At 43.8% G+C, this 23,486-nt stretch overlaps 1 protein-coding gene across 1 annotated transcript in view; it reads right to left on the bottom strand.

Moving 5' to 3' along the window:
- Positions 1 to 20,656, bottom strand: part of Erich5 (glutamate rich 5) — a 33,698-nt gene extending 13,042 nt beyond the window's left edge. Inside the window, exon 1 of the mRNA XM_045144616.1 lies at positions 20,585 to 20,656. Within this exon, the coding sequence (XP_045000551.1) occupies positions 20,585 to 20,645 (61 nt within the window). The 5' untranslated portion in view covers positions 20,646 to 20,656. The remainder of the gene's footprint in view (positions 1 to 20,584) is intronic.
- Between the last annotated feature and the right edge of the window lie 2,830 nt (positions 20,657 to 23,486).

The raw sequence follows: 23,486 nt of genomic DNA, 5'->3' as shown, positions 1-23,486 counted from the left end.
GAGAGAGAGAAAGAGAATGGGCAGGCCAGGGTCTCCAGCCACTCACTCCAAACAAGCTCTAGACACACGTGCCACTTTGTGCATCTGGCTTTATATGGGTACTGGGGAATTGAACTTTACAGGCAAGTGCCTCAACCTCTGAGTCATCTCTCCGGCCCCTGTTTGTATCTTTAAAAGGGCAGTTTTGTAAGCAAATATCTAACTGCTGAGCCACCTCACCAGCCCTAAAAGGGAAGTTTTTATTTTTAAAAAAAGGCAAAATGGGGCTGGAGACATGGCTTAGTGGTTAAGCGCTTGCCTGTGAAGCCTAAGGACCCCAGTTGTAGGCTTGATGCCCCAGGACCCACGTTAGCCAGATGCACAGGGGGTGCACGCATCTGGAGTTTGTTTGTAGTGGTTGGTAGCCCTGGCGCACCCATTCTCTATCTCTCTCTCTGTCACTCTCAAATAAATAAATAAAAATGAACAAAAAAAATTTTTTTAAGGCAAAATGTGGCCGGAGAGATGGCTTAGAAGTTAAGGCTCTAGCCTGCAAAGCCAAAGGATCTAGGTTCAGTTCTCTAATACCCATGTAGTCAGATGCGCTGGGTGGCTCATGTGTCTGGAGTTTGTTTGCAGTGGCTCAAGGCCCTGCTGCACCCATTCTCTTCTTCATCTACCCATTTCTCTCTTTCTCTCATAAATAAATAAACAATATTTTAAAAAGACAAAATGAAGATTTTGTATGTGTGAGAGAGAGAGAGAGAGAGATTATCTGTACTCCACCCTACCTCGGGGACTGAGTATGAATCCTCAGAGTTGAACAAGCAGACCTGAGGGACAGGACACAGTCTGTCAGTTTTGCGAGTTCATATGATAGAACTGGAGAGAGGGATGACCTTCACCGCCCCCCCCCCACCACCAATCATGAATATAACTCATCATGGATATAACTTTCAAATTGACAACTAAGGCCACTTAATGAAAGTGACATCTCAGGGATATAAAGAAATATATTATGACAAGACAACTCATTTTCATATGCACAGAGGATGCTCTGGTAATAACCACCTCAGGGAGTTAAGGAGATGTGTTCATATATTAGTCACAGATGTTTGCTAAATTACATTTTTGATGAAATAGTCATTACAGTGATTAGTACTGTCGATGAAATGAGATGAACTATTTTCATCACCTGTGCCATTTGGGGATGCATCCCAAAGGCATCATCCTTCTAAAGCAGAAAGTGTGTGTGCTGGCGGGGAATGTGTTGATACAGTCAGAGCAGGTTATTGTGTGTTGGGTGTATGTATGTATGTACGTATGTATGTATGTATTTAAGTTCACATTTGTATATTGGCATATGGGTAAGCATGTGTGAAGAGGCTAGATGTTGATGGCAGGATCTTCCTCATCACTCTCCACCTTATTCTTTAAGACAAGGTCTCTTGCTGAGCCTAGAGCTCACCAATTTGACAGTTTCCAGCTGAGCCTAGTGGCAGAGGTAAGTGGATTGCTGTGAGTTCAAGGCCACCCTGAGAATACATAGTGAATTCCAGGTCAGCCTGGGGTAGAAAGTTAGACCCTACCTCAAAAAACAAAAACAAAAAAACAAGAGTTTCAATAAAATAAAAAAGATTATTTGAGAACTAGGAGTGGCCTGCCAAAAAAGTCTAACTAAATTAACAACAGAACAAATGAACTGAGGCATTAAAGGGCTTGGATAGAGCTGTAGAGATGACTCAGAGGTTAAAGTCGCTTGCTTGCAAAGCCCGATGATGTGAGTTCAATTCCCCAGTACCCATGTAAAGCCAAATGCACAGGTGGAGCATACATCGAGATCTGTTTGCAGTAGAAGGAGGCCCTGGCACATCCACACTCTCTCCAGCTCTCTCTAATAAGGAAAAATATCTTTTAAAGGGCTTGGCCAAGACAGCCTGCAAGATATGAAATCAACCAGCGAGGCAAGAAGTACACACCTGTGCAATAGTGACACACAGCCTAGGCAGGTAACCAACTGTTCTTGGGTTGGACATGAGACCTGCTCAGTGGGAGAGAACCCATACCTGGTACTGGGCACCAAGTCAGATTCCCATGGATAGGAAATTCATAGACTCCAAAGAGAGCCTCCAATGCTCTAGCTAAGAAGAACAGCTGCACACATCAAAAGTCTCTCAATTAACTATGCTTAACCCCTTTAATCCAAGTTGATGTCACTTTTGGTTTGAGAATCTGTTTTATCTTACAGATGGCAGAGAACACTGGGATGACACAGGATCCATCATTACAAGGAGAAAATATAGCTGACTGCCTACCACAAGAGGGGTTACTTCTACCACATCTACTAGGGACCAGGAATCACTGCAGAGAAAATAGAAAGCATTGCCCACCCACCCTCCCCGCCGCCCCGTAAACCAGTTCCAACAGTTAAGTTCACATTTGTATATTGGCATATGGGTAAGCATGTGTGAAGAGGCTAGATGTTGATGGCAGGATCTTCCTCATCACTCTCCACCTGAGATGGCAACAACAGCCATGTGGTTACTTAAATCTCATCAAAACAGAAATCCAGCCAGATGTGGTGGCACATGCATTTGGGAGGCAGAGATAGAAGGATCGCCGAGAGTTCAAGGCCAGCCTGAGACTACATAGTGAATTCCAGGTCAGCCTGGGCTAAAGTGAGACCCTACCTCAAAAAAAAAAAAAAAACCCTGAAAAATGAAGAAGAAGGAGGAGGAGGAGGAGGGCTACCAAGAATTCAACACATAAGTCAGATTTCGAACACACTCACCAAGGCTCAAGAAGCATTGCAGAAGGACTGGAAAGATTGTACGAGCCACAGGATGGGTAGGATTAATCTGAGGCATTATCTTTCACTACCTCAGAAACTGACTGAGGCCTTTAGCATCCCACAGTGAATACCAACAACCCTGCTGAGGAGGGCCCTTAATGCAATGGGGGCAAGAGAGAGGGTATATAAGAATGAAACCCCCCCTTTTTTTTTTTGCTTTTTCAAGGTAGGGTCTCACTCTAGTCCAGGCTGACCTGGAATTCACTATGTAGTCTCAGGATGGCCTTGAACTCACAGTGATCCTCCTACCTCTGCCTTCTGAGTGCTGAGATTAAAAGCATGTGCTATCACGCCCAGCTCAAGAATGTAATCTTTTAAAAAATAATTTAAGGGCTAGAGGAATTGCTTAGTGGTTAAGGTGCTTGTCTGCAAAGCCAAAGGACCCAGATTCAATTCCCCTGGGCCCACATTAGCCAGATGCACAAGGGGGCACACACATCTGGAGTTTGTTTGCAGTGGCTAGAGGCCCTGGTGTGCCCATTCTCTCTCTCTCTCTCTCTCCCTCTTTCTCTGTCAAATAAATAAATAATAAAATATTTTTAAAAATAATTTAAAAAATTTAATAAGAAACAAAGGTCTTGGATAAACAGTCCCCTAAACATTATGAAACACAATATTGATACACAAAGTTATATTATTATCATGGTAAATTTGAAAACATTGCCAGGGGTGATGGGCACATGTCTTTAATCCCAGCACTCGGGAGGCAGAGGTAAGAGGATCACTGTGAGTTCAAGGCCAGCCTGAGACTACATAGAGAATTCTAGGTCAGGGTGGGCTAGAGTAAGACCCCACCTCAGAAAAGAAAAAAAAAATATTTTAGACATGATTTTGATAGATAATGGAATAGTACTCGTAATAGGAATGTTTGATTAGGCTTGACTGGCCTCAGCAAATGCTACAGATAGCTTTTTTATATAAATGCTCCATTCCACTTGCTGGAATGAATGAACTTTTCATCAAGTATTCATCACTGTCTATTGCAGACCAGCTCTGGACCAGGCACAGGGTTTACAGCGGCAACAGGGAAGGGCTGGTATCTGCTCTATCAGGGCTGACTGTCTCTGGAAAATTCAAATGATAGCTACTTCCTCATTAGATACAACTTAGTGCTTATGCAGTTCCTCGTACCCAAGCATCTCCATACTCTCTGTCCACATGACTTTGTGAACCCCAGCATACTTCCTCAAAGTAGACAGAGCAGTGTATTTTTTTCTTGCACCTTAATTTGAAGAGTAGTAAAGTACATTTTTGCTCATAACCATGAGCCAGTCTACGCCTAATTTACATTATTATATAATAAATACTGTAGACAGATGCATTGTTTCCACACCCAAAGCTGTTTAGAGATGTGTCTGCTTTCCCGAAGCCTAGGTTCCATCGAATCATACACTGCTCTGGGCCTAATCCTTTGATGCTCATTATCTATCTCTCCTGATTCTATTGTAAACCTGCCCATGCACAAAGTTGTTTTGACAGCTGAACTAACAGAACCCTTGTTGTAAGGACACAAAGAAACTCAATAGGCTGCATTACAGAAAGGATTAGAACTAGAGCTAACATACCTGAAATTCACATCACCATCAAAGCTTTTCAGTCAGGTTCATTGACCTAATGAGAAGTGAAAACTTTCTACCCAATAAGGAGAAACCCTTGAGGTCAATATTTCCTATGCCTGCACCATGCAGACATCCCAAAGCCCTCACTGGCCAGTCTTCTGGGTTTTCTACATCAACATGGTAGGCGTCCTGTTATATTCCATGCTGCTGCCTGGGAGGGTCTAGGTTCTTGGAACCTTTTTAAACAATATATTTAATTTAATTAATTAATATATTTGAGAGAGAAAGAGGTAGACAGAGAAAGAGAGAGACTGGGCATGCCAGGGCTATCAGCAGCTGCAAACAAACTCCGGACATATGAGGCACCACCTTGTGCGTCTGGCTTACGTGGGTCCTGAAGAATTGAACCTGGGTCCTTTGGGTTTGCAGGCAAGCGCCTTAACCACTAAGCTATCTTTCCGGCCCTCTTGGAGCTTTTGAAAACACAGGTGCAGCATGAGTGAGCCCCCCGATGGAGGAATGCATTCCTGCTACTCACTTTCTTGCCTGGCTTTCTTGTTGGCCTATTCTCTCACTTTCCTCATCCAACTAACAACATGGACTATTCTCAGTGAGTTTTTCCTCCCCCGCCCCCACCCCACATCGAAGCATGTGAAAGCATTGTCCTGTTACCATGACTCTAATACTAATCCCCAAGTGTGATTCTACCACTTGTAGATATTAACAGGCTGCTTATTTCCAGTCTCATTTCAAGTAACTGAAGTATAAAATCATCAGACAAAAACTCCTATTGAGGTTAAATAAAAGTCCGACTACTTTCATTTTCTAACATAACCACCTGAATTTAATACCTAAGATTGACTTTTGACCATCATAAAGTAAAGGAAATGAAATGTGAAGGCAAAGTTAATGTGAAAATATAACAACAGAATGTGTACTTGGAAATGTACTTCTGGAATACTTGGTGAGTCTGCACAGGGATGGAGGTGTCCTGTCTACAGGGCAGGCTGACATTTAAGAGATGCAGAGCCTATCCCCAAGCCGTGACAAAGAGATGCTACCCTCAAAAACACTTTTTCAGTATTTTCTTTTAGACTCCTACAAGCTAAACTCTTGTTTCAAAATACTATATATACTAAGCTAGGAGTGATGGTGCACGCCTTTAATCCCTGCACTTGGGAGGCAGAGGTAGGAGGATGGCCATGAGTTTGAGACCAACCTGAGCTGACATAGTGAATTCCAGGTCAGCCTTGGCTAGAGTGACACCTTCCAAAATACAATAGTACAAAATCTTTCTTTTGAGACAGGGTTTCTAGCCAGGCTGGCCTTGAACTCACTATGTAGCTGAGGCAATGCTGAGCTCATGATCCTTTTCCCTCCACTTCCAGAGTGCTGGGGTTATAGGTGTGAACCACCATACCCAGCAAGACGTCACTCTGAAAATGGTAACAGTGCTTGCCACTGAGATGGTTCCATTGTTTGATGGTTACATTCACTGGTGCAAAAGAATCTAACATCTGGGTAGAATTGACATCTTTCAACTCTTGATTCTTAGAAGGCAAAGTTTGGGTTCACTTGAGCATATGAAAAGATGCACTCCAGAACTTGAAGTCAATTTCCAAGGAGGGGTCTGAGCAGCAGATGGATGCCAAGCTTCGGAGATCATCGTACCACTTGGGAGACACTGACACTCACTTGGAGAGCTGTATTCTGGTATTTTGCTTAAAAAAAAAAAATCATGATCCTCCCCCGCCACCCCTGCCCCAGCTGCCTATACTCAAATACACAAAACTTCTGGCAGGGTGCTGTTTGATGTTTCTTTTTTTTTTTTTTTTTAATCAGTTTCTGTGAGACTGAGTAAACTCTTAGACGTGTTGAGCTATCTTTTCAAACTTGGAGTTTGTAAAACATTAACAGAAGAGAATTTATAAGGGATCAGGCCATGGCAGCCTCACAGAAGCATGCTTTCAGGCTACACAATCAAGCTTTGTTTTACTGGTTGCCTCCCCTACAGGACTGAACCCCAACACCCCCCAGCCTAGCTGAGCCAGTGCGGCTTTGCAGTTTCTGAGCGCTTCGGGTCCTGATTCCTCCTTCTCTCAGTAGTCTCATCTCCATGAATCCCTGTCTCTATCAATCCATCCACCCTCAACAGTCACAATACAGGTTTCTGGCCAAGCAGACCCTGATGGAATTAGACATGGTGAAAAGAACACGGGTTTGAGTGATACATGTGGGCTTAACCCCGGGCTCCATCACTGGCCAAGCTTGGAGACCTTGGCAAGTTACTTATCTTCACAGAACTTCAGTTTCTGGCTGTATTTTGTATGACTACTATTTGCTACTATGAACATTAAATATGATCACAAAGAAGGTATCAAGTGGCAGCTCCCTTTCTTGCATCCTGACCTGACTTGTGCTCTGTGTGGTCTGGTTATTTATTTATTTTTTTATAAGAGAGGAGAGAGAGAATATTGGCACACCCAGGCCTCTAGCCACTGCAATCGAACTCCAGATGCGTCCACCCCTTTGTGCGTATGTGTGACTTTGTGCGCTTGTGTCACTGTGTGTCTGGCTTACATGGGACCTGGAGAGTTGAGCATGAGTCCTGAAGCTTTGCAGACAAGCACCTTAACCACTAAGCCATCTCTCCAGCCCTTTTTTTGTTTATGTTTTTGAGGTAGGGTCTCACTCTAGACCAGGCTGACCTGGAATTCACTATGGAGTCTCAGGTTGCATCCCTGTTTTGTTTTGTTTTTTCCTCGATTTTTATTAACATTTTCCATGATTATAAAAAGTATCCCATGGTACATCCCTCGGTTTTTTGTTTGTTTGTTTAGAGACAGGGTCCCCCTTTAGTCTGGGCTAATCTAGAACTCACTCTGTAGCCCCAAGCTGGCTTCAGACTCTTGACAGTTCACCTCCCTCAGCCTCCCTAGTGCTGAGACAAAAGTCGTATGCCACCACACCCAGCTAGCTTATGTGTTTTGATGTGGCTGTACAAATATCTGAAAGCCTTCAGTTTTGAAAAAAAATGTTCATTTTGTTGTTGAAATTATAAACTGGTACCATTGTGGAGACATTTAGGCAGGTTTCTATCAAAATTATGAAGACATAGGCTGGAGAGATGGCTTAACAGTTAAGGCATTTGCCTGCAAAGCCAAAGGATTCTGGTTTGATTCTCCAGGACCCATGTAAGCCAGATGCACAAGGTGGCGCACGCATCTGGAGTTCGTTTACAGTGGCTGGAAGCCCTGGTGTGCCCATTCTCCCCCTCTCCCTCCCTCCCTCTCTCTCTTAAATAAAATATATTTAAAAAATTATGAAGACATCCACCCTTTTACCTAGTGATGCTACTTCTGGGACGTGCCCTATGCCACACTTACACACATTCAATATGATGTATGCACAAAAGAATTCATTGCAGCCTTGTTTGTAACAGGAAAAGGTTGGAAGCATACCAGCCGGCCCTCCATAGGAGACTGGTTAAACAAATCACATCAGAGGTGATTTCACAGGTATGGAAAAGGAGAACAATGCCTCCGTTTTGTTCTTTAAAAACAAAGGTAAGGAACAGTGGGTAGAGCATGATGTGTGCAAATAGAGGCAAGAGGGAAATAATATTTGCACTGCATAAGGAAACACTGGGCTGGTTGCGATGGGCATGTCTATAATCCCAGCACACCTCCGTGTGCTAAGGCAGAAGGATCAACCAGCTTGGGCTGCACAGTAAGACCGTGTGTCAAGACATCAAAAACAAATAAAACTCAGGGGGCTGGGGAGATGGCTTAGTGGGTGAACTATTTGTCACACAAACATGACACCCATACAAACGCTAGGTGTGCATGGCAGCCCACCTGTAATCCTAACACTTGGGAGGCAGAGACAGGGACTCCCGTGGGCAAGCTGGCTAGCTACCCTAGCCAAATTGATAAGCTCTGGGTTCAAATAAGAGACACTGTCCCAACAAATAAGGGAGAGAGGACAATCAAGTGTAACACACAACACTAACCTCTGACCTCCACATGCATGTGCACACTCACTCATGCACATACATATGAGTACACATAGACACATACATACCCCATACACATGCAACACACACACACACACACACACACATACAAGAAAAAAAAAAAAAACCTGTGGAAAAAAATATACAAAAAGAAAAACAAAATCAAGCCACATATGGTCGCAACATGCCTGGAATCTCAGCTCACAAAGGGTTGAGGCAGGAGGACTGCCACAAATTCAATGCCAGCCTGGGCTACAGTGAGACCCTGTCTCTGAACATAACATATCACACCATTAGTAATAATAAAAATAAAAAAAAAACCTCTCAATAAAAACCAAAACCTGGGCTGGAGAGATGGCTCAGTGGTTAAGGCATTTGGCTACAAAGTCTAATGATCTGAGTTCAATTCCCCAGTACCTACGTAAGTGGTGCATGCATCTGGAGTTTCTTTTTGCAATGGCTAGAGGCCCTGGTGCACACATTCTTTCCTCTCTTTCTCCTCTCTCTCTCTCTCTCTCTCTCTCTCTCTCTCGCTGTGTATGTATATGTCTAACAACAAAAACTACAGGCCGGAGCCGGGCGTGGTGGCGCACGCTTTTAATCCCAGCACTTGGGAGGCAGAGGTAGGAGGATTGCCATGAGTTCAAGGCCACCCTGAGACTACAGAGTTAATTCCAGGTCAGCCTGGACCAGAGTGAGACCCTACCTTGAAAAAAAAAAAAAAAAAAAAAAAAAAACTACAGGCCGGCACTGCAAAAGGTGCTTGCCTGTGAAGCCTAAGGACTCAGGTCCAATTCCCCAGTACCCATGTAAGCCAGATGCACAAGGTGGTACATGGGTCTCTATCTGCCTCTTTCTCTGTCTCAATCAAATAAATAAATAAATAATACTTTAGCCAGCTGTGGTGGTGCACGCCTTTAATCCCAGCACTCGAGAGACAGAGGTAGGAGGATCACTGTGAGTTTGAGGCCACCCTGAGAGAGTACATAGTGAATTCCAGGTCAGCCTGAGCTAGAGTGAGATCCTACCTCAAAATAAATAAATAAATAAAATAAAATACTTTAAAATAAAACAGGCCTTTAATCTCAGCACTTAGGAGGCAAAGGTAGGAGGATTGAGGCCAGCCTGGAACTACAAAGTGAGTGCCAGGTCAGCCTGGGCTAGACTGAGACCCTACCTCAAAAAACAAAACAAAATTGTGCTGGAAAGCTGGGCATGGTGACGCATGCCTTTAATCCCAGCACTCAGGAGGCCACCCTGAGAGTACATAGTGAATTCCAGGTCAGCCTGAGCTAGAATGAAACCCTACCTTGAAAAACAAAAAAAAAAAAAAAAAAAAAAAAGCTGGAGAGATGGCTCAGCAGTTAAGGTGCTTGTTTGCAAACCCTGATGGCCTCGGTTCAGTACCTCAGTACCCTCATAAAGGCTAGATGTCCAAAATGGCACATACATTTGGAATTCTTTTGCTGCAGCAGGGAGCCCTGGCACACCCATTCTCCCATCTCTCTTTGCAGATAAAGGTAAGGTATTTTTAAAAATGAAAAAAGAACAAAAAACTACAGGCTTGGGAAGCTGGCTTAGAGGTCTTAAGGTGCTTGCCCATGAAGCCAAAGGACCCAGGTTCAATTCCCTAGGACCCACATAAGACAGATGCACATGGTGGCACATGCATCTGGAGTTCATTGCACTGGCTAGAGGCCCTGGAGTGCCCATTCTCTCTCTCTCTCAAATAAATTTAAAAAAATATATAAAACTAATAAATGGTCACCCGTGTGGGAGACTGTAACTAAGCCAATGGTGGGGATGCATGCAGGGGGCAGGAAGCGTACTTTTCACTGCATGCCATTTTTCAAAATATTTTTAAATTTTAGCCACATCTGCAGAGTTTACTTCATTTTAATGAGCTATATGCAACACAGAGCTTTATGACAAAGACACAATGAGCTCTCAAGATTCAGCCAGGAGACTTCTAAGCGTTGAAAACAACCCCGTTCATCTAATATCTGCATGGAAGAAATCTTTTGCAAATTAATTTTAATTTTCGTGATGCTTGTTCTTCAGTTACAATGGGAAAATGTTGTCTGAGTAGGACGGACATGACACTGTATGAACTGGTTGAAGCCTAGGGCCCTGAGTACAAAGAACAATTCAGTTAATGGTGTGAAATTTAAACCTCCTCAATTGCCTGGGAAGTGCGACTCCAAACAGCTAGTGAACGTTCACGTTAGAACAGATGATGACAGCTGTCGGTGGAAATGTACACACTAACCTAGCAATGAATTTGTCAATGATTACCATCCATTTGTCCACAATGTTGCTTAAGCTGTAAGGGAAGAGTGAGGTGATCATTATGCACGTCAACAGGAAGCTAGGAGGGTGGGGAAGAGGGTTCTAGAGGGTCACTAAGACATTTGGGGACAAGAAACCTGTGAAGTCAATACAACCTTTCAGTTCAGATCCCAATAGAAGGAAATGGCACCAATATTCAGCACTTGCTTACGCAACGTAAGACATTCCAAATCCAGTCTATCTATCCATTTGGAAAGGAAAAGCCTCTTGCCTCACAAATTCCTAGACACTGGGTAAAAATCTAAGTGGGCCGGGCGTGGTGGTGCACGCCTTTAATCCCAGCACTCGGGAGGCAGAGGTGGGAGGTTTGCCGTGAGTTCGAGACCACCCTGAGACTCCATAGTGAATTCCAGGTCAGCCTGGGCTAGAGTGAGACCCTACCTCGAAAAACAACAACAAAAAAAAAATCCAAGTGGGACTATTGCAAACCAGGCTGTGTTCTACAGCTGGGGCAGCACTGGGTAACTACTTACAACCAGAGGCCAGTCCCCGCCCATGTTCTTCCCTGGCCCGTTTGGATGGAGAGCAGCTAGGGAGGAGGCTCAGAGTTCAAAGGCTGGGGAGGGGACTCGGAAAAAACCGCCTCTCAGCATCAATGAAACACCTATGCAAACTAATGGCTACCTAGCCAGTAGCTGCTGGCCAGCTTTACATTTGGACCTAGAAAATAAGGACCTTTCAGTTTAGTAGATTGAATTTTAGAGCTAGAGTAAGAGAGGCCCAGCCCATCATTTTGTTTGAAGGCTAATATTCTATCACCTTTAAAGCTCTTTTATTTTTTAAAAGGGGTTCATTATTTGTTCAAGCCGGCCTAGGATTTACAAGTTTTCGGCCTCTGTAAGAAAATTTTTAGTGGAAAAAGTGTGATACAGGCCTCCTGGGTACTGGGGTTACAGATGTTTACCACCATGCTCAGCCTCTATAACACATTTATTTATTCGTTCGTTTTTGGTTTTTTGATGTAGGGTCTCACTCTAGTCCAGGCTGACCTGGAATTTTGCTCTGTATTCTCAGGGTGGCCTCGAACTCACAGCAATCCTCCTACCTCTGCCTCCCAAGTGCTAGGATTAAAGGTGTGCACCACCATTCCCAGCTCCTTTATTTTTATTTAAGGGAGAGAAAGAGAAAAACAGGAAGATAGAAAGAATGGGCATGCCAGGGCTTTCAACTATTGCAAACAAATTCCAGATGCATGTGCCACCTTGTGCATCTGGCTTACATGGTACCAGAGAATCAAACCTGGATCCTTAGGCTTCACAGGCAAGTGCCTTAATTGCTGAGCCATCTCTCCAGCCCCACTTTTTTTTTTTTTTTTTAATAATTTGCTTATGAGAGAGAGAGAAAAAAAATGGGCATGCCAGGGCCTGGAGCTGCCCCCGCAAACGAACTCCAGACACATGTGCCACCTTGTGCATCTGGCTTATGTGAGTCCAGTGGAATTGAACCGGGGTCCTTTGGCTTTACATGCAAGCACCTTAACCACTAACCCATCTCTCCAGTCCCCCCCCACATATATATATGATTTTTGAGTTTTGTTTTGGTTTAGAGTTTCATTCTAGCCAAAGCTGACCTGGAATTCACTATGTTGTCTCAGAGTAGCCTTGAACTCATGACAATCTTCCTACCTCTGCCTCCTGAGTGCTAGGATTAAAGGCGTGTGCCACCACACCTGGCTCTATAACACTTCTTAAACTAGACAATTTCTTATTGAAAATTCAACAAGGCAGATCTATCAACACAAATTCAGTCTGCCAGCAGGGGCTGGTGGTACAGGCCTGCAATTCCAGCTATTCAGAAAGCTGAGGTAAGTTCAAGCCAGCCTGGGCAATTTAGTGAGACCCTGTTTCAAAAATAAAAATTGAGGGCTGGAGAGATGGCTTAGCGGTTAAGCGCTTGCCTGTGAAGCCTAAGGACCCCGGTTCGAGGCTCGATTCCCCAGGTCCCACGTTAGCCAGACGCACAAGGGAGTGCACGTGTCCGGAGTTCGTTTGCAGAGGCTGGAGGCCCTGGCGCGCCCATTCTCTCTCTCTTCCTCTATCTGTCTTTCTCTCTGTGTCTGTTGCTCTCAAATAAATAAAATAAATAAATAAATTTAAAAAATAAAATAAAATAAAATTGAGGGCTGGAGAGATAGCTTAGCAGTTAAGGCACTGTCCTGCAAAGCCAAAGGATCCCAGTTCAACTCTCCAGGACACAAGGTAGCGCATGCATCTTGATTTCGTTTGCAGTGGCTGAAGGCCCTGGCAAGCCCATTTTCTCCCCCCCGCCCTCTCTCTCTCTCAAATAAATAATAAAATAAAATTAAAATTAAAAAGTGAAAAAGTGGGCTGAGGATGTAGCTCAGTAGTAGCAAACTCGCCTACCATGTATGAGGTCCTAGATCAATCACTAGTACTGTAAAAAACAAAACAAACAAGTTGATGTTTTTGGCTTTACCTTTCAGACTTCTTAGTTTATATAGTAAATTTAAAATATTGGGAGGGGGGCTGGAGAGCTGACTTAGCAGTTAAGGCGCATGCCTATGAAGCCTAAGAACCCAGATTCGATTCTCCAGGTCCCACGTAAGCCAGATGCACATGGTGGCACATGCATCTGGAGTTTGTTTGCAGTGGCTAGAGGTCCTGGCATGCCCATTCTTACTCTCTCTCTCTGTCTCTAATAAATAAATCAATAATAAAATCTTAAACAAATATTTTGGGGGGCTGGAGAGATGGCTTACCACTTAAGGCACTTGCTTGCGAAGCCTAACAATCCAGGTTCAATTCCCTAGTACTAACTAACATAAAGCCAGTTGCACAAAGTGGCACATGATCCTGGAGTTCATTTGCAGCAGCTAGAGGCCCTGGCATGCCCATTCTCTCCTCTCTCTCTCTCTCCTTGCAAACAAATAAAATATTTAAATTTTTTGTCACTTATTTATAAGAAAGAAAGAAAGTATGGATGAGTCAGGGTCTTTTGCTGCTGTAAACAAGCTGTGTATGCATGCTTCACTCTGCATCTGGCTTTACATAGGTACTAGAGAACTGAACCTGGACTAGCAGGCTTTGCAAGCCAGTGCCTTCAACTTCTGAGCCATCTTCTCAGACCCCTTGAAAGAATTTTATAATATAGAGATCACCTGTCTTTGTAGGAAAACATCTATCAACATAGATGACCTCCAAATAGTCCTAGTCTAAATTTGAATTAAATAAAGCTTCATATTTCCATGGCTCTTACTTAGGAATTACAATAAATGTTTTATTTATACTAATTTATATATTTATATTATGTCTCAAATCACGGAATCTCTATTAGCTATGTGGCCATTCACTATGGAAACAACTAAAGAAATATAATACATAAAATATTAATATGTTGCTTATAACAACATATAATATCATTAATGTATTGATGTTACAGGTATGAAATATATTGCTGTTAAATCTAAAACATTCATATTAATATAGTGACTAACATAGTATATAAGGGATAATATATGTTATAGTACTTATATGTCTTATATATATTATATATTTATATATTAAATGTTTATAAGTCATATATACTATGCTATGTATTATATAATATTTCATAAAATTTATTTAGGAATTAAACTAAGTACTCTCTATTATATTTCTTGTTTTTTTTTTTTCCTTGGTTTTTCGAGGTAGGGTCTCACACTGGCTCAGGATGACCTGCATTCACCATGTAGTCTCAGGGTGGCCCAAACTCACGGCGATCCTCTTCCCTTTGCCTCCGAGTGCTGGGATTGTAATTGTTTTGTTATTTCCAGAGTGAGTGACCACATACCTACTGGGGATCCAGAGTGTTCTGAACCAAAGACAAATCTGAATCTAGGTAGCACAAATGATATAAACATCTGTGCTCAAAGCCCAGCTCCAGCTCTTGGGAACCCCGTGACTTGTGATAAATTACTTACTCCTTCTCTGTAAAATTGAGATAGGGGGCTGGAGAGATGGCTTAGCAGTTAAGCGCTTGCCTGTGAAGCCTAAGGACCCCGGTTCGAGGCTCGATTTCCCAGGACCCACGTTAGCCAGATGCACAAGAGGGCGCACGCGTCTGGAGTTCGTTTGCAGTGGCTGGAAGCCCTGGCACGCCCATTCTCTATCTGCCGCTTTCTCTCTCTGTCTGTCACTCTCAAATAAATAAATAAAAGTCAAAATAAATTTTAAAAAATGACTAAATAAATAAAATTGAGATAGATATAACATGTAGTCACAACATTGTTGTAAGGAATAATTGAGGTAATAATTCATTCAACAGATAATCACTAAGTTAGCCATGAATGCAGGACCTCCAATGAACTTGGATTATTTTTATTTAAAAGCACACATAGGGACTAGGGAGATTGTTCAGTGGTTAAAGGCACCTGCTTGCCAAGCCTGTGGCTCAGGTTCAACTCCCCAGTACCCATGTAAAACCAGACACACAAAGTGGCATGTGAGTCTGGAATTCAAAACACACACACACAAGGGCTTAGGATTTTACTCAAAATTTAAAGAAATTTTAAGCTGTAGAAACAGGAATGAATTATTTATTAGGGTTCCAAGATCACAGAGTAGAAATGATGCTGAACAGACAATAGTATCCAATTACAAGAGAGTATTGTCCAATAGAGGGTTGGAAGCAATACACCTGTTGATTGATTCAATACACATTGAGCAATTTGTGCAGCACATTAATGTTCTATACGCTAAATTTTGTTGGCAAGCATCTTAGCATTTCTTCAAGAACAATAGTCATGAAGACTTAGAACAGCGAGAGAGAGAAAAGCAAGTATAAAAACAGAGTTGAAAAAAGCTGGGCATGGTGACACATGCCTTTAATCCCAGCACTTGGGAGGCAGAGTGGGAGGATTACCATGAGTTCGAGGCTACTTTGAGACTACATAGTGAATTCCACGTCAGCCTGGGTTAGAGTGAGACCCTACCTCGAAAAACAAAAACAAAATCAGTTGAAAGCTGGGCATGTTGGCCCACACCTTTAATCCCAGCACTCAGGAGGCCAAAGTAGGAGGATTGCCATGAGTTCAAGGCCACCCTGAGACTATGTAGTGAATTCCAGGTCAGTCTGGGCCAGAGTGAGACCCTACCTCAAAAAAAAAAAGAGGTGAATTTATGTGAATTCACTTATGTATATAGGCAATGAAGTATTTTTTAAATGAAAGAAATGGAAACTTCATTCTACTAATCAAATACTCTTCAGAAGTTACAGTCCCTTCCTGGCACAGTAGCATATGCCTTAAACCTAGCATTTGGGAAGGAGGTAGAGGCAGAAGGATCAGAATTTGAGGTCATCCCTGGTTATTTGGTTAGTTTGAGGCCAGCTTGGCTGCAAAAGACTGTCTCAAGAATCACAAACAAACAAACAAAAAAAGACATTGAGAGAATTGCCAAAATCCAAATAAAGTTGAAAATTGGTACATTTATTATTTAAAAAAAAATTTTAAAGTTGCATTCCCTAAGATAATGTGTGTATGTGTGTGCGTGCACTCCCATTGGGGATGGAACCCAGGGTCTCGGACAGGCTATGCATACGCTCTACCACTGAGCAACACTCACCCCAAGCCAGTGCTCTGCTATTTTCCTTCTTTCTTCCTTTCTTCCTTCCTTCCTTCCTTTCTTTCTTTCTTTCTTTCTTTCTTTCTTTCTTTCTTTCTTTCTTTCTTTCTTTCTTTCTTTCTTGCTCTACTTTTTGAACTGAGAGGCAAGAAAAGCTGTGACAATATGGTTATATTCTGAAAGTATCAGTATTTTCCTGTGCTTTTCCTATGGAAATCAGTCAGGATGCATATAGAGAACAAATGCATAACTTCATCTGACTTCATAAAACATGAAAGATAAAAACGATAACTATGCTGGGTGTAGTAACGCACGCCTTTAATCCCAGCACTCAGGAGGCAGAGGTAGGAGGATCACCGTGAGTTTGAGGCCAGCCTGAGACTACATAGTGAATATCAGGTCGGCCTGAGCTAGAGTGAGACCCTACCTCAAAAAAACAAAAACAAAAAAAAAAATGATGCATATATGACAATTAATGCTTAATACTGGGCCATGGGAATCTGTAGGGGTGATTTGACCTCTTTAGGAGAAAAATTAGCATGCACTATGCATTAAGAATGGATTTTAGGGCTGGAGAAATGGCTTAGCGGTTAAGCGCTTGCCTGTGAAGCCTAAGAACACTGGTTCAAGGCTCGATTCCCCAGGACCCACGTTAGCCAGATGCACAAGGGGGCGCAGGCATCTGGAGTTTGGTTGCAGTGGCTAGAGGCCCTGGTGCACCCATTCTCTTTCTCTCTCTCTCTGTCACTCTCAAATAAATAAATAAAGACCCCACAGTTTAAAAAAAAACAAGAATGGATTTTAGCCAGGCGTCGTGGCGCATACCTTTAATCCCAGCACTCAGGAGGCAGAGGTAGGAGGATTGCCGTGAGTTCAAGGCCACCCTGAGACTCCATAGTGAATTCCAGGTCAGCCTGGGCTAGAGTGAGACCCTACCTCGAAAAACAAAAAAAAAAAAGAATGGATTTTAGAAGTCAGGAAAATGGCTCAGAGGTTGAAGGTACTTGCTTGCAAAGCCTGACAGTCTAGGTTCAATCCTTCAATACCCATGTAAAGCCAGATGTACAAAGTGGCACATGCGTCTGGAGTGCATGCGCAGTGGCAAGAAGCCCTGCATGCTCACTCTTTCTCCCTTCCTCCACTCTCTCTCTCTCAAAGAAATAAATTTAAAAAAAATAAGCTGGACATGGTGGCACATGCCTTTAATCCCTGCACTCAGGAGGCAGAGGTAGGAGGATCACCACGAGTTCAAGGCCACGCCAAGACTACATAGTTAATTCCAGATCAGCCGAGGCCAGTGTGAGACCCTATCTCCAAAAACCAAAACCAAAACAAAACAAAACAAAAAACTTTTTAAAAGGTGACTCGTGTTTACACTGGGCTCATTGGAATCTATAAGGGTAGGAGTGCTTTGATATTTGTAGGAGAAAGGTTAGCATGCACTATTCATTAGACGTGATTTTTGCAGCCAAGGAAATAATCCCTGAGTTAAAGGTGCTTGCTTGCAAAGCCTCCAGTGCGGGTTCAATTCCCAGCATTCATATTAAAGCCAGCTGCCAACACACACACACACACACACACACACACACACACACACACACGGCAAGAGAAAGAGAGAGAGAGAGAGTAAAAGAGAAGAAGTAAATAAAGCAATGGATTCTGGGGACTAGGAAGTTGGCTCAGAGTTTAGAGGCATTTGCTTGCAAAGCCACTAGGGCCTGGGTTGTTCTCCAGTTGTTCAGATAAAGCTGGACAGACATTTGTTTGCAGAGACACACACACCCATACACACATGCAAATAACAAATTATAAAACAAAGAATTTTCTATGTCTGTATATTGTCAATGAAAGGTATTACCACACACAGGTCTGAATAGTAGCTTACTTCCTTTCTGCTTTCTGTTATGTAGGGAGGACAGAAATCTAGATCATCATGCTCCATGACAACAGCAGCAGAGCAACCTATTCCTGATGAGGACATGTTGTCCATGCTTGGAAGTGGCTTTCATGACAATCCTGTGCTGCCTACCATACAGAGAGAAGACCTGTTACCACAGCAACACAAGGTGTTAACAGAAACCCTATGGAAAGAAAGTAGAGGATAAAACTCTGCCAAAAGTTAGCCTTGAGGTAGACTGCAAACTAGCTTGAAGGAATTCACTGAACACTCAGTATTGTACAATACGTTAGCTATTTCAAATCTAAGAAGTGGGGTTGGAGAGATGGCTTAACAGCTAAGGCACTTGCCTGCAAAGCCTATGGGCCAGGCTCAATTCCTCAGTGGCCCATGTAAGCCACATGCACATGTGTTTGGAGTTTGCCCTGGTGTGCCCATTCTGTCTATCGCTCTCATAAATAAATAAAGAAAATAAAGAATATTTTTAAATCAAGGAAGTGAATAGGCTGCAAAACCCATTCTCAAGTTCATTCATCTGTTTTTACTCTATTCCCAGTACTTATTACTGTTAGAAACGATCTTTTAAAAATATGTATTTAGAAAGTCAGGCATGGGCCTTTAATCCCAGCACTTGGGAGGCAGAGCTAGAAGGATCGCTGAGAGTTCAAGGCCACCCTGAGACTACATAGTGAATTCCAGTTCAGCTTGGGCTGCAGTAAAACCCTACCTCCAAAAACAAAAAAAAAAAAAAAAAAAGTATTTAGGGCTGGAGGGATGGCTTAGCAGTTAAGGCATTTGCCTGCAAAGCCAAAGGACCGTGGTTCCATTCCCCAGGACCCACATAAGTCAGATGCACAAGGTGGTGCATGCGTCTGGAGTTCCTTTGCAGTGGCTGGAGGGCCTAGCATGCCCATTCTCTTCCCACCTCTCACTCAAAAAAAAAAAAAAAACCAAAAAACAAAAAATTGGGCCAGGCGTGGTCGCGCACGCCTTTAATCCCAGCACTCAGGAGGTAGAGGTAGGAGGATTACTGTGAGTTCAAGGCCACCCTGAGACTCCATAGAGAATTCCAGATCAGCCTGGGCTAGAGCGAGACCCTACCTTGAAAAACCAAAATAAAAAAAAAAACTTAAAAAGATAAAATAATATGTATTTAATCTTTATTGGTTTTTAAATTTAATTTATGGGGGTCGTACCAGGGTCTTTTGTCATTTTGAGTCCAGCTTTGAATGGGTTCTGGGGAATCAACCCCCAGACAGACAGGTTTTGCAAGCATGCACCTTCAACAGCTGAGCCAACTCCTCAACTCATGTTAAAAACGAGGCTGTCACTTTTTTAAAATTTTTTTATTAACAAATTCCATGATTATAAAAAATACCCCATGTTGATACCCTCCCTCCCCCCCACTTACCCCTTTGAAACTCCACTCTCCATCATACCCCTCCCCATCTCAATCAGTCTCTCTTTTACTTTTGATGTCTTGATCTTTTCCTCCTCTTATGATGATCTTATGCAGGTAGTATCAGGCACTGTGAGGTCATGGATATCCAGGCCATTTTGTGTCTGAAGGGAGCATGTTGTATGGAGTCCTGCCCTTCCTTTGGCTCTTACATTCTTTCCGCCACCTCTTCCACATTAGACCCTGAGCCTTGGAAGGTGTGGAGGGTATCACTTTTTTCACGTGTTTATTTCGCCCCTTACACGCTCAACCTCTGTCAGTTACCTGGGTGCCTCCAGCATCCAACCAAATACCAGGCAATGACCACCTTTTTTTGTTGTTGTTGCTGTTGTTTGTTTTTTCGAGGTAGGGTCTTACTCTAGCCCAGGCTGACCTGAAACTCACTCTTCCCGGCTGGCCTCAAACTCACAGCTATCCTCCTACCTCTGCCTCCTAGGTGCTGGGATTAAAGACATGTGCCACCACGGCCGACTTACTGACCACCTTGTATCACGCATATACTTCTCAAAATACATTTATGTCAAGGATAGAGGAAAATGCGCAAGACCTCTTCAAAACCGCAGGAGGAACTTGGGTATAGTGTACACGCGTGGTGTAGTTGTACCCTCCGCATCCTTTGCCCATGAGGGATGCTCAAACTCTTGGCGCACAGACGTCTCCAGAGGGCACCTGTCCAACCCCAGTTGAAGGAGGTGTCGCAGTGAACCCTGTTAGGACTTGGATGCCCATAACTCTGGATCACACAAGTGGACCCGACGGGCGCACCTCCACGGGCGCACCTCCTCGCCCCCTGCTGGCATGGGGAGGGGCGCCCCCACCCCCCACCCCCCCGCTCTCACCCTTGGGCGCCCTGGAGCAGCCAGCCCACCCGAATCCCCGGCCCAGGTGGGGGTGGAGTCGGGGCCCCAGCTCACCCCCGCCGCGGAGCCGGCTGCTGTCGCCGGCCTTGTGGAGCGCGCTGCTGGAGCAGCCCATGGCGGGACGCGCAGCCCGGATCGCGCGCTCGCAGCCCGCGAGCTGAAGTTTCTCCGCCCGTGCGTCGGGCGCCCGCGGGCTCAGAGCGCAGGCGCAGGCGCAGCGCGCTGAGCACCTGCACGGCAGGTGGAAGGAGCCCGGGAGCGCCCAGAGCCCAGGACCAGCCCGAGGAGAGCAGGGACCACGGACACCGGGAAGCCAGGCGCCGAGAACCCGCAGGGCTTGAGGGAAGGCTAAGAGGCAGCAGCTCTGCGAGCAGAGAGCAGAGGAGAGGTGATGCGAAGGGGGCGAGGGAAGCGCTGACGGGATGGTGTGAATCATCACTAAATAGCCGCGAGAGGAGGAGGCGGCTGCGGCCAGAGGCCATTGATTGGTAGACTAATGTGCGGTGACAGTCTTATCCTCTTACATAACCCCGACACAGTTACCACGAGGAAGTTCATCAACGATACCAAACTGTTTGACCTGCCCACCATATTCAACTTGGGACAGCTGTCCCATCCAGACTACACGGATCGCTTCATTGTCCTACCTATCTCTGGTTTGCTTTTACTTCTGAAGTAGTGCCCTAGTGTTGCTTTTTGTGTGTGTGTGTGGGGGGGGAGCTAGAGGTAGGGTCTCACTGCAGTCCAGGCTGACCTGGAATTCACTATGTACTCTCAGGGTGGCCTCGAACTCACGGTGATCCTCCTACCTCTGCCTCCCCAGTGCTGGGATTAAAGGCATGCGCCACCACTCCCGGCTTGCTTTTTTTTTTTAAAGCGACTTTGGCATCAAAAAAAGTTTTTTTATTTATACGAACTCCAGATGCATGTGCCACTTGGTGCATCTGGCTTTATGTGGATACTGGGGAATTGAACCAGGGAGGCTTTGCAAGCAAGCTTTTTTTTTTTTTTTTTTTTTTTGGTTTTTCGAGGTAGGGTCTCACTCTGGCTCAGGCAGACCTGGAATTCACTATGTAGTCTCAGGGTGGCCTCGACCTCTCGGAGATCCTCCTACCTCTGCCTCCCAAGTGCTGGGATTAAAGGCGTGCACCACCACGCCCGGCTTTTTTTTAAACTTTTGGGGGTGGGGGGCAAGCAAGCATTTTTAACCACTGAGCAATCTCCCCAGCCTAGCCTTGGCATTTAAAAAAAAAATAGAACATGTTATTTTGTTTTCTTCAGGCTATTTGTTTCATAGAACGTTTCTTGATTTGGGTTTGTCAGTTTTTCTCAAGATTGGTTTTAGATGATGCAGTCTTGGCTGCAATGCTTGCACAGGCCTATGGAGTCACACGTACTAGTTTGTCCTGATATTGGGGCTAGTCATTTTCATCAGTGAAATTTAGTAAGTGTCTTCCAGGTTGCTCCTCTGTAGAATCGCTATTTAACTGTGTAATTTATGGGGTGAGACTATTGCTACTTTTAGCATATTGATTCTGACTTGTGTGATAGTTATCAAATGGTGATTTTCCTAATTACATTATTCTTCTACACTTATTAGCTGGTATTTTACTGTAAGGAAGCACTTTTATTTTTCCTCCACTTATATCAGTAGGCATCAATGAATTTTTTGTTTGCTTTTGTTTTTGAAGGTAGGGTCTCTCTCTAGCCTGGGCTGACCTGAAATTCACTATGTCATCTCAGGGTGACCTCGAACTCACAATGATCCTACCTCAGCCCCCAAGTGCCAGGATTAAAGCCGTGCATCACCATGCCTGGCACATGAATTCTTACATTATTCAATGCATTGCCTTCCTGTCTGTTTGCCAGGGCTGTGATAATAAAACACCAGAGACTGAGTATCTTGGAGGACAGAAACTTACTTCCTCGTACCCTGGGGGTTTAGAAGTCAAGGTGCCAGTCAGCAGGTTGGTTTATTCTGAGATCTGTCTCCTCGATGAGTAGGTGGCTATCCTCTCCATGTGGGCATCTCACTTCATCTTCTATGTGTCTGTATCCAAATATCCTTCTCTTCAAAGGTCACAGACCTATGGGCTTAAAAGGGGGGCTGGAGAGATGGCTTAGCGGTTAAGCACTTGCCTGTGAAGCCTAAGGACCCTGGTTCGAGGCTCGGTTCCCCAGGTCCCACGTTAGCCAGACGCACAAGGGGGCGCACGTGTCTGGAGTTCGTTTGCAGAGGCTGGAAGCCCTGGCGTGCCCATTCTCTCTCTCTCTCCCTCTACCTGTCTTTCTCTCTGTGTCTGTCGCTCTCAAATAAATAAATTTTTAAAAAAATATTTAAAAGGGACCCATCCTTGTGAGCTCACAACTTTAATTACCTTGTAAGATGTGGTTTTAAGTTACTTTGGAGGTTCAGACTTTAGCATGTCAGTTTTGAGGTGGGAATCCAATTTAATCTATAAAAGGCTCCCTTCCTAAGAATGTACTATTTTAAAAGTTATGTATAGGGTTGGAGAGATGGCTTAGCCATTAAGGCACTTGCCTGCAAAGCCAAAGGACCCAGGTTCAATTCTCCAGGACCCACATAAGGCCAGATGCACAAGGTGGTGCATGCATCTGGAATTTGTTTGCAGTGGCTAGAGGCTGTGGTGTGCCCATTCTGTCTGTCTGTCTGTCTGTGTGTCTGTCTCTCTCTCTCTCTATATATATATATCTGCCTCTTTTTCTCTCTCAAATAAAAATAAAACATTTTTAAGTTATATTTAGCTAATGAAAAGTTTGTAAAAACTTCTTCCCAAAAGGTGTGATAATTCACATGTTGCTTAAAAGTAAATATGAACTTGAAATTCTCTGAATTTCTAAACCAAGGTCCAAAAGTTTTCTCCAACTTTTTTATATTACATATTTTATATTTTTCTTTGAGAGAGAGAGGGAGAGAGGCAGATAGATAAAGAGA

The sequence above is a fragment of the Jaculus jaculus genome, chromosome 2, assembly GCF_020740685.1.
Source record: "Jaculus jaculus isolate mJacJac1 chromosome 2, mJacJac1.mat.Y.cur, whole genome shotgun sequence".
Lineage (NCBI taxonomy): Eukaryota > Metazoa > Chordata > Mammalia > Rodentia > Dipodidae > Jaculus > Jaculus jaculus.
Note: the sequence above shows the minus strand (reverse complement) of the source record. Positions and strands in the feature narration are given on the sequence as shown.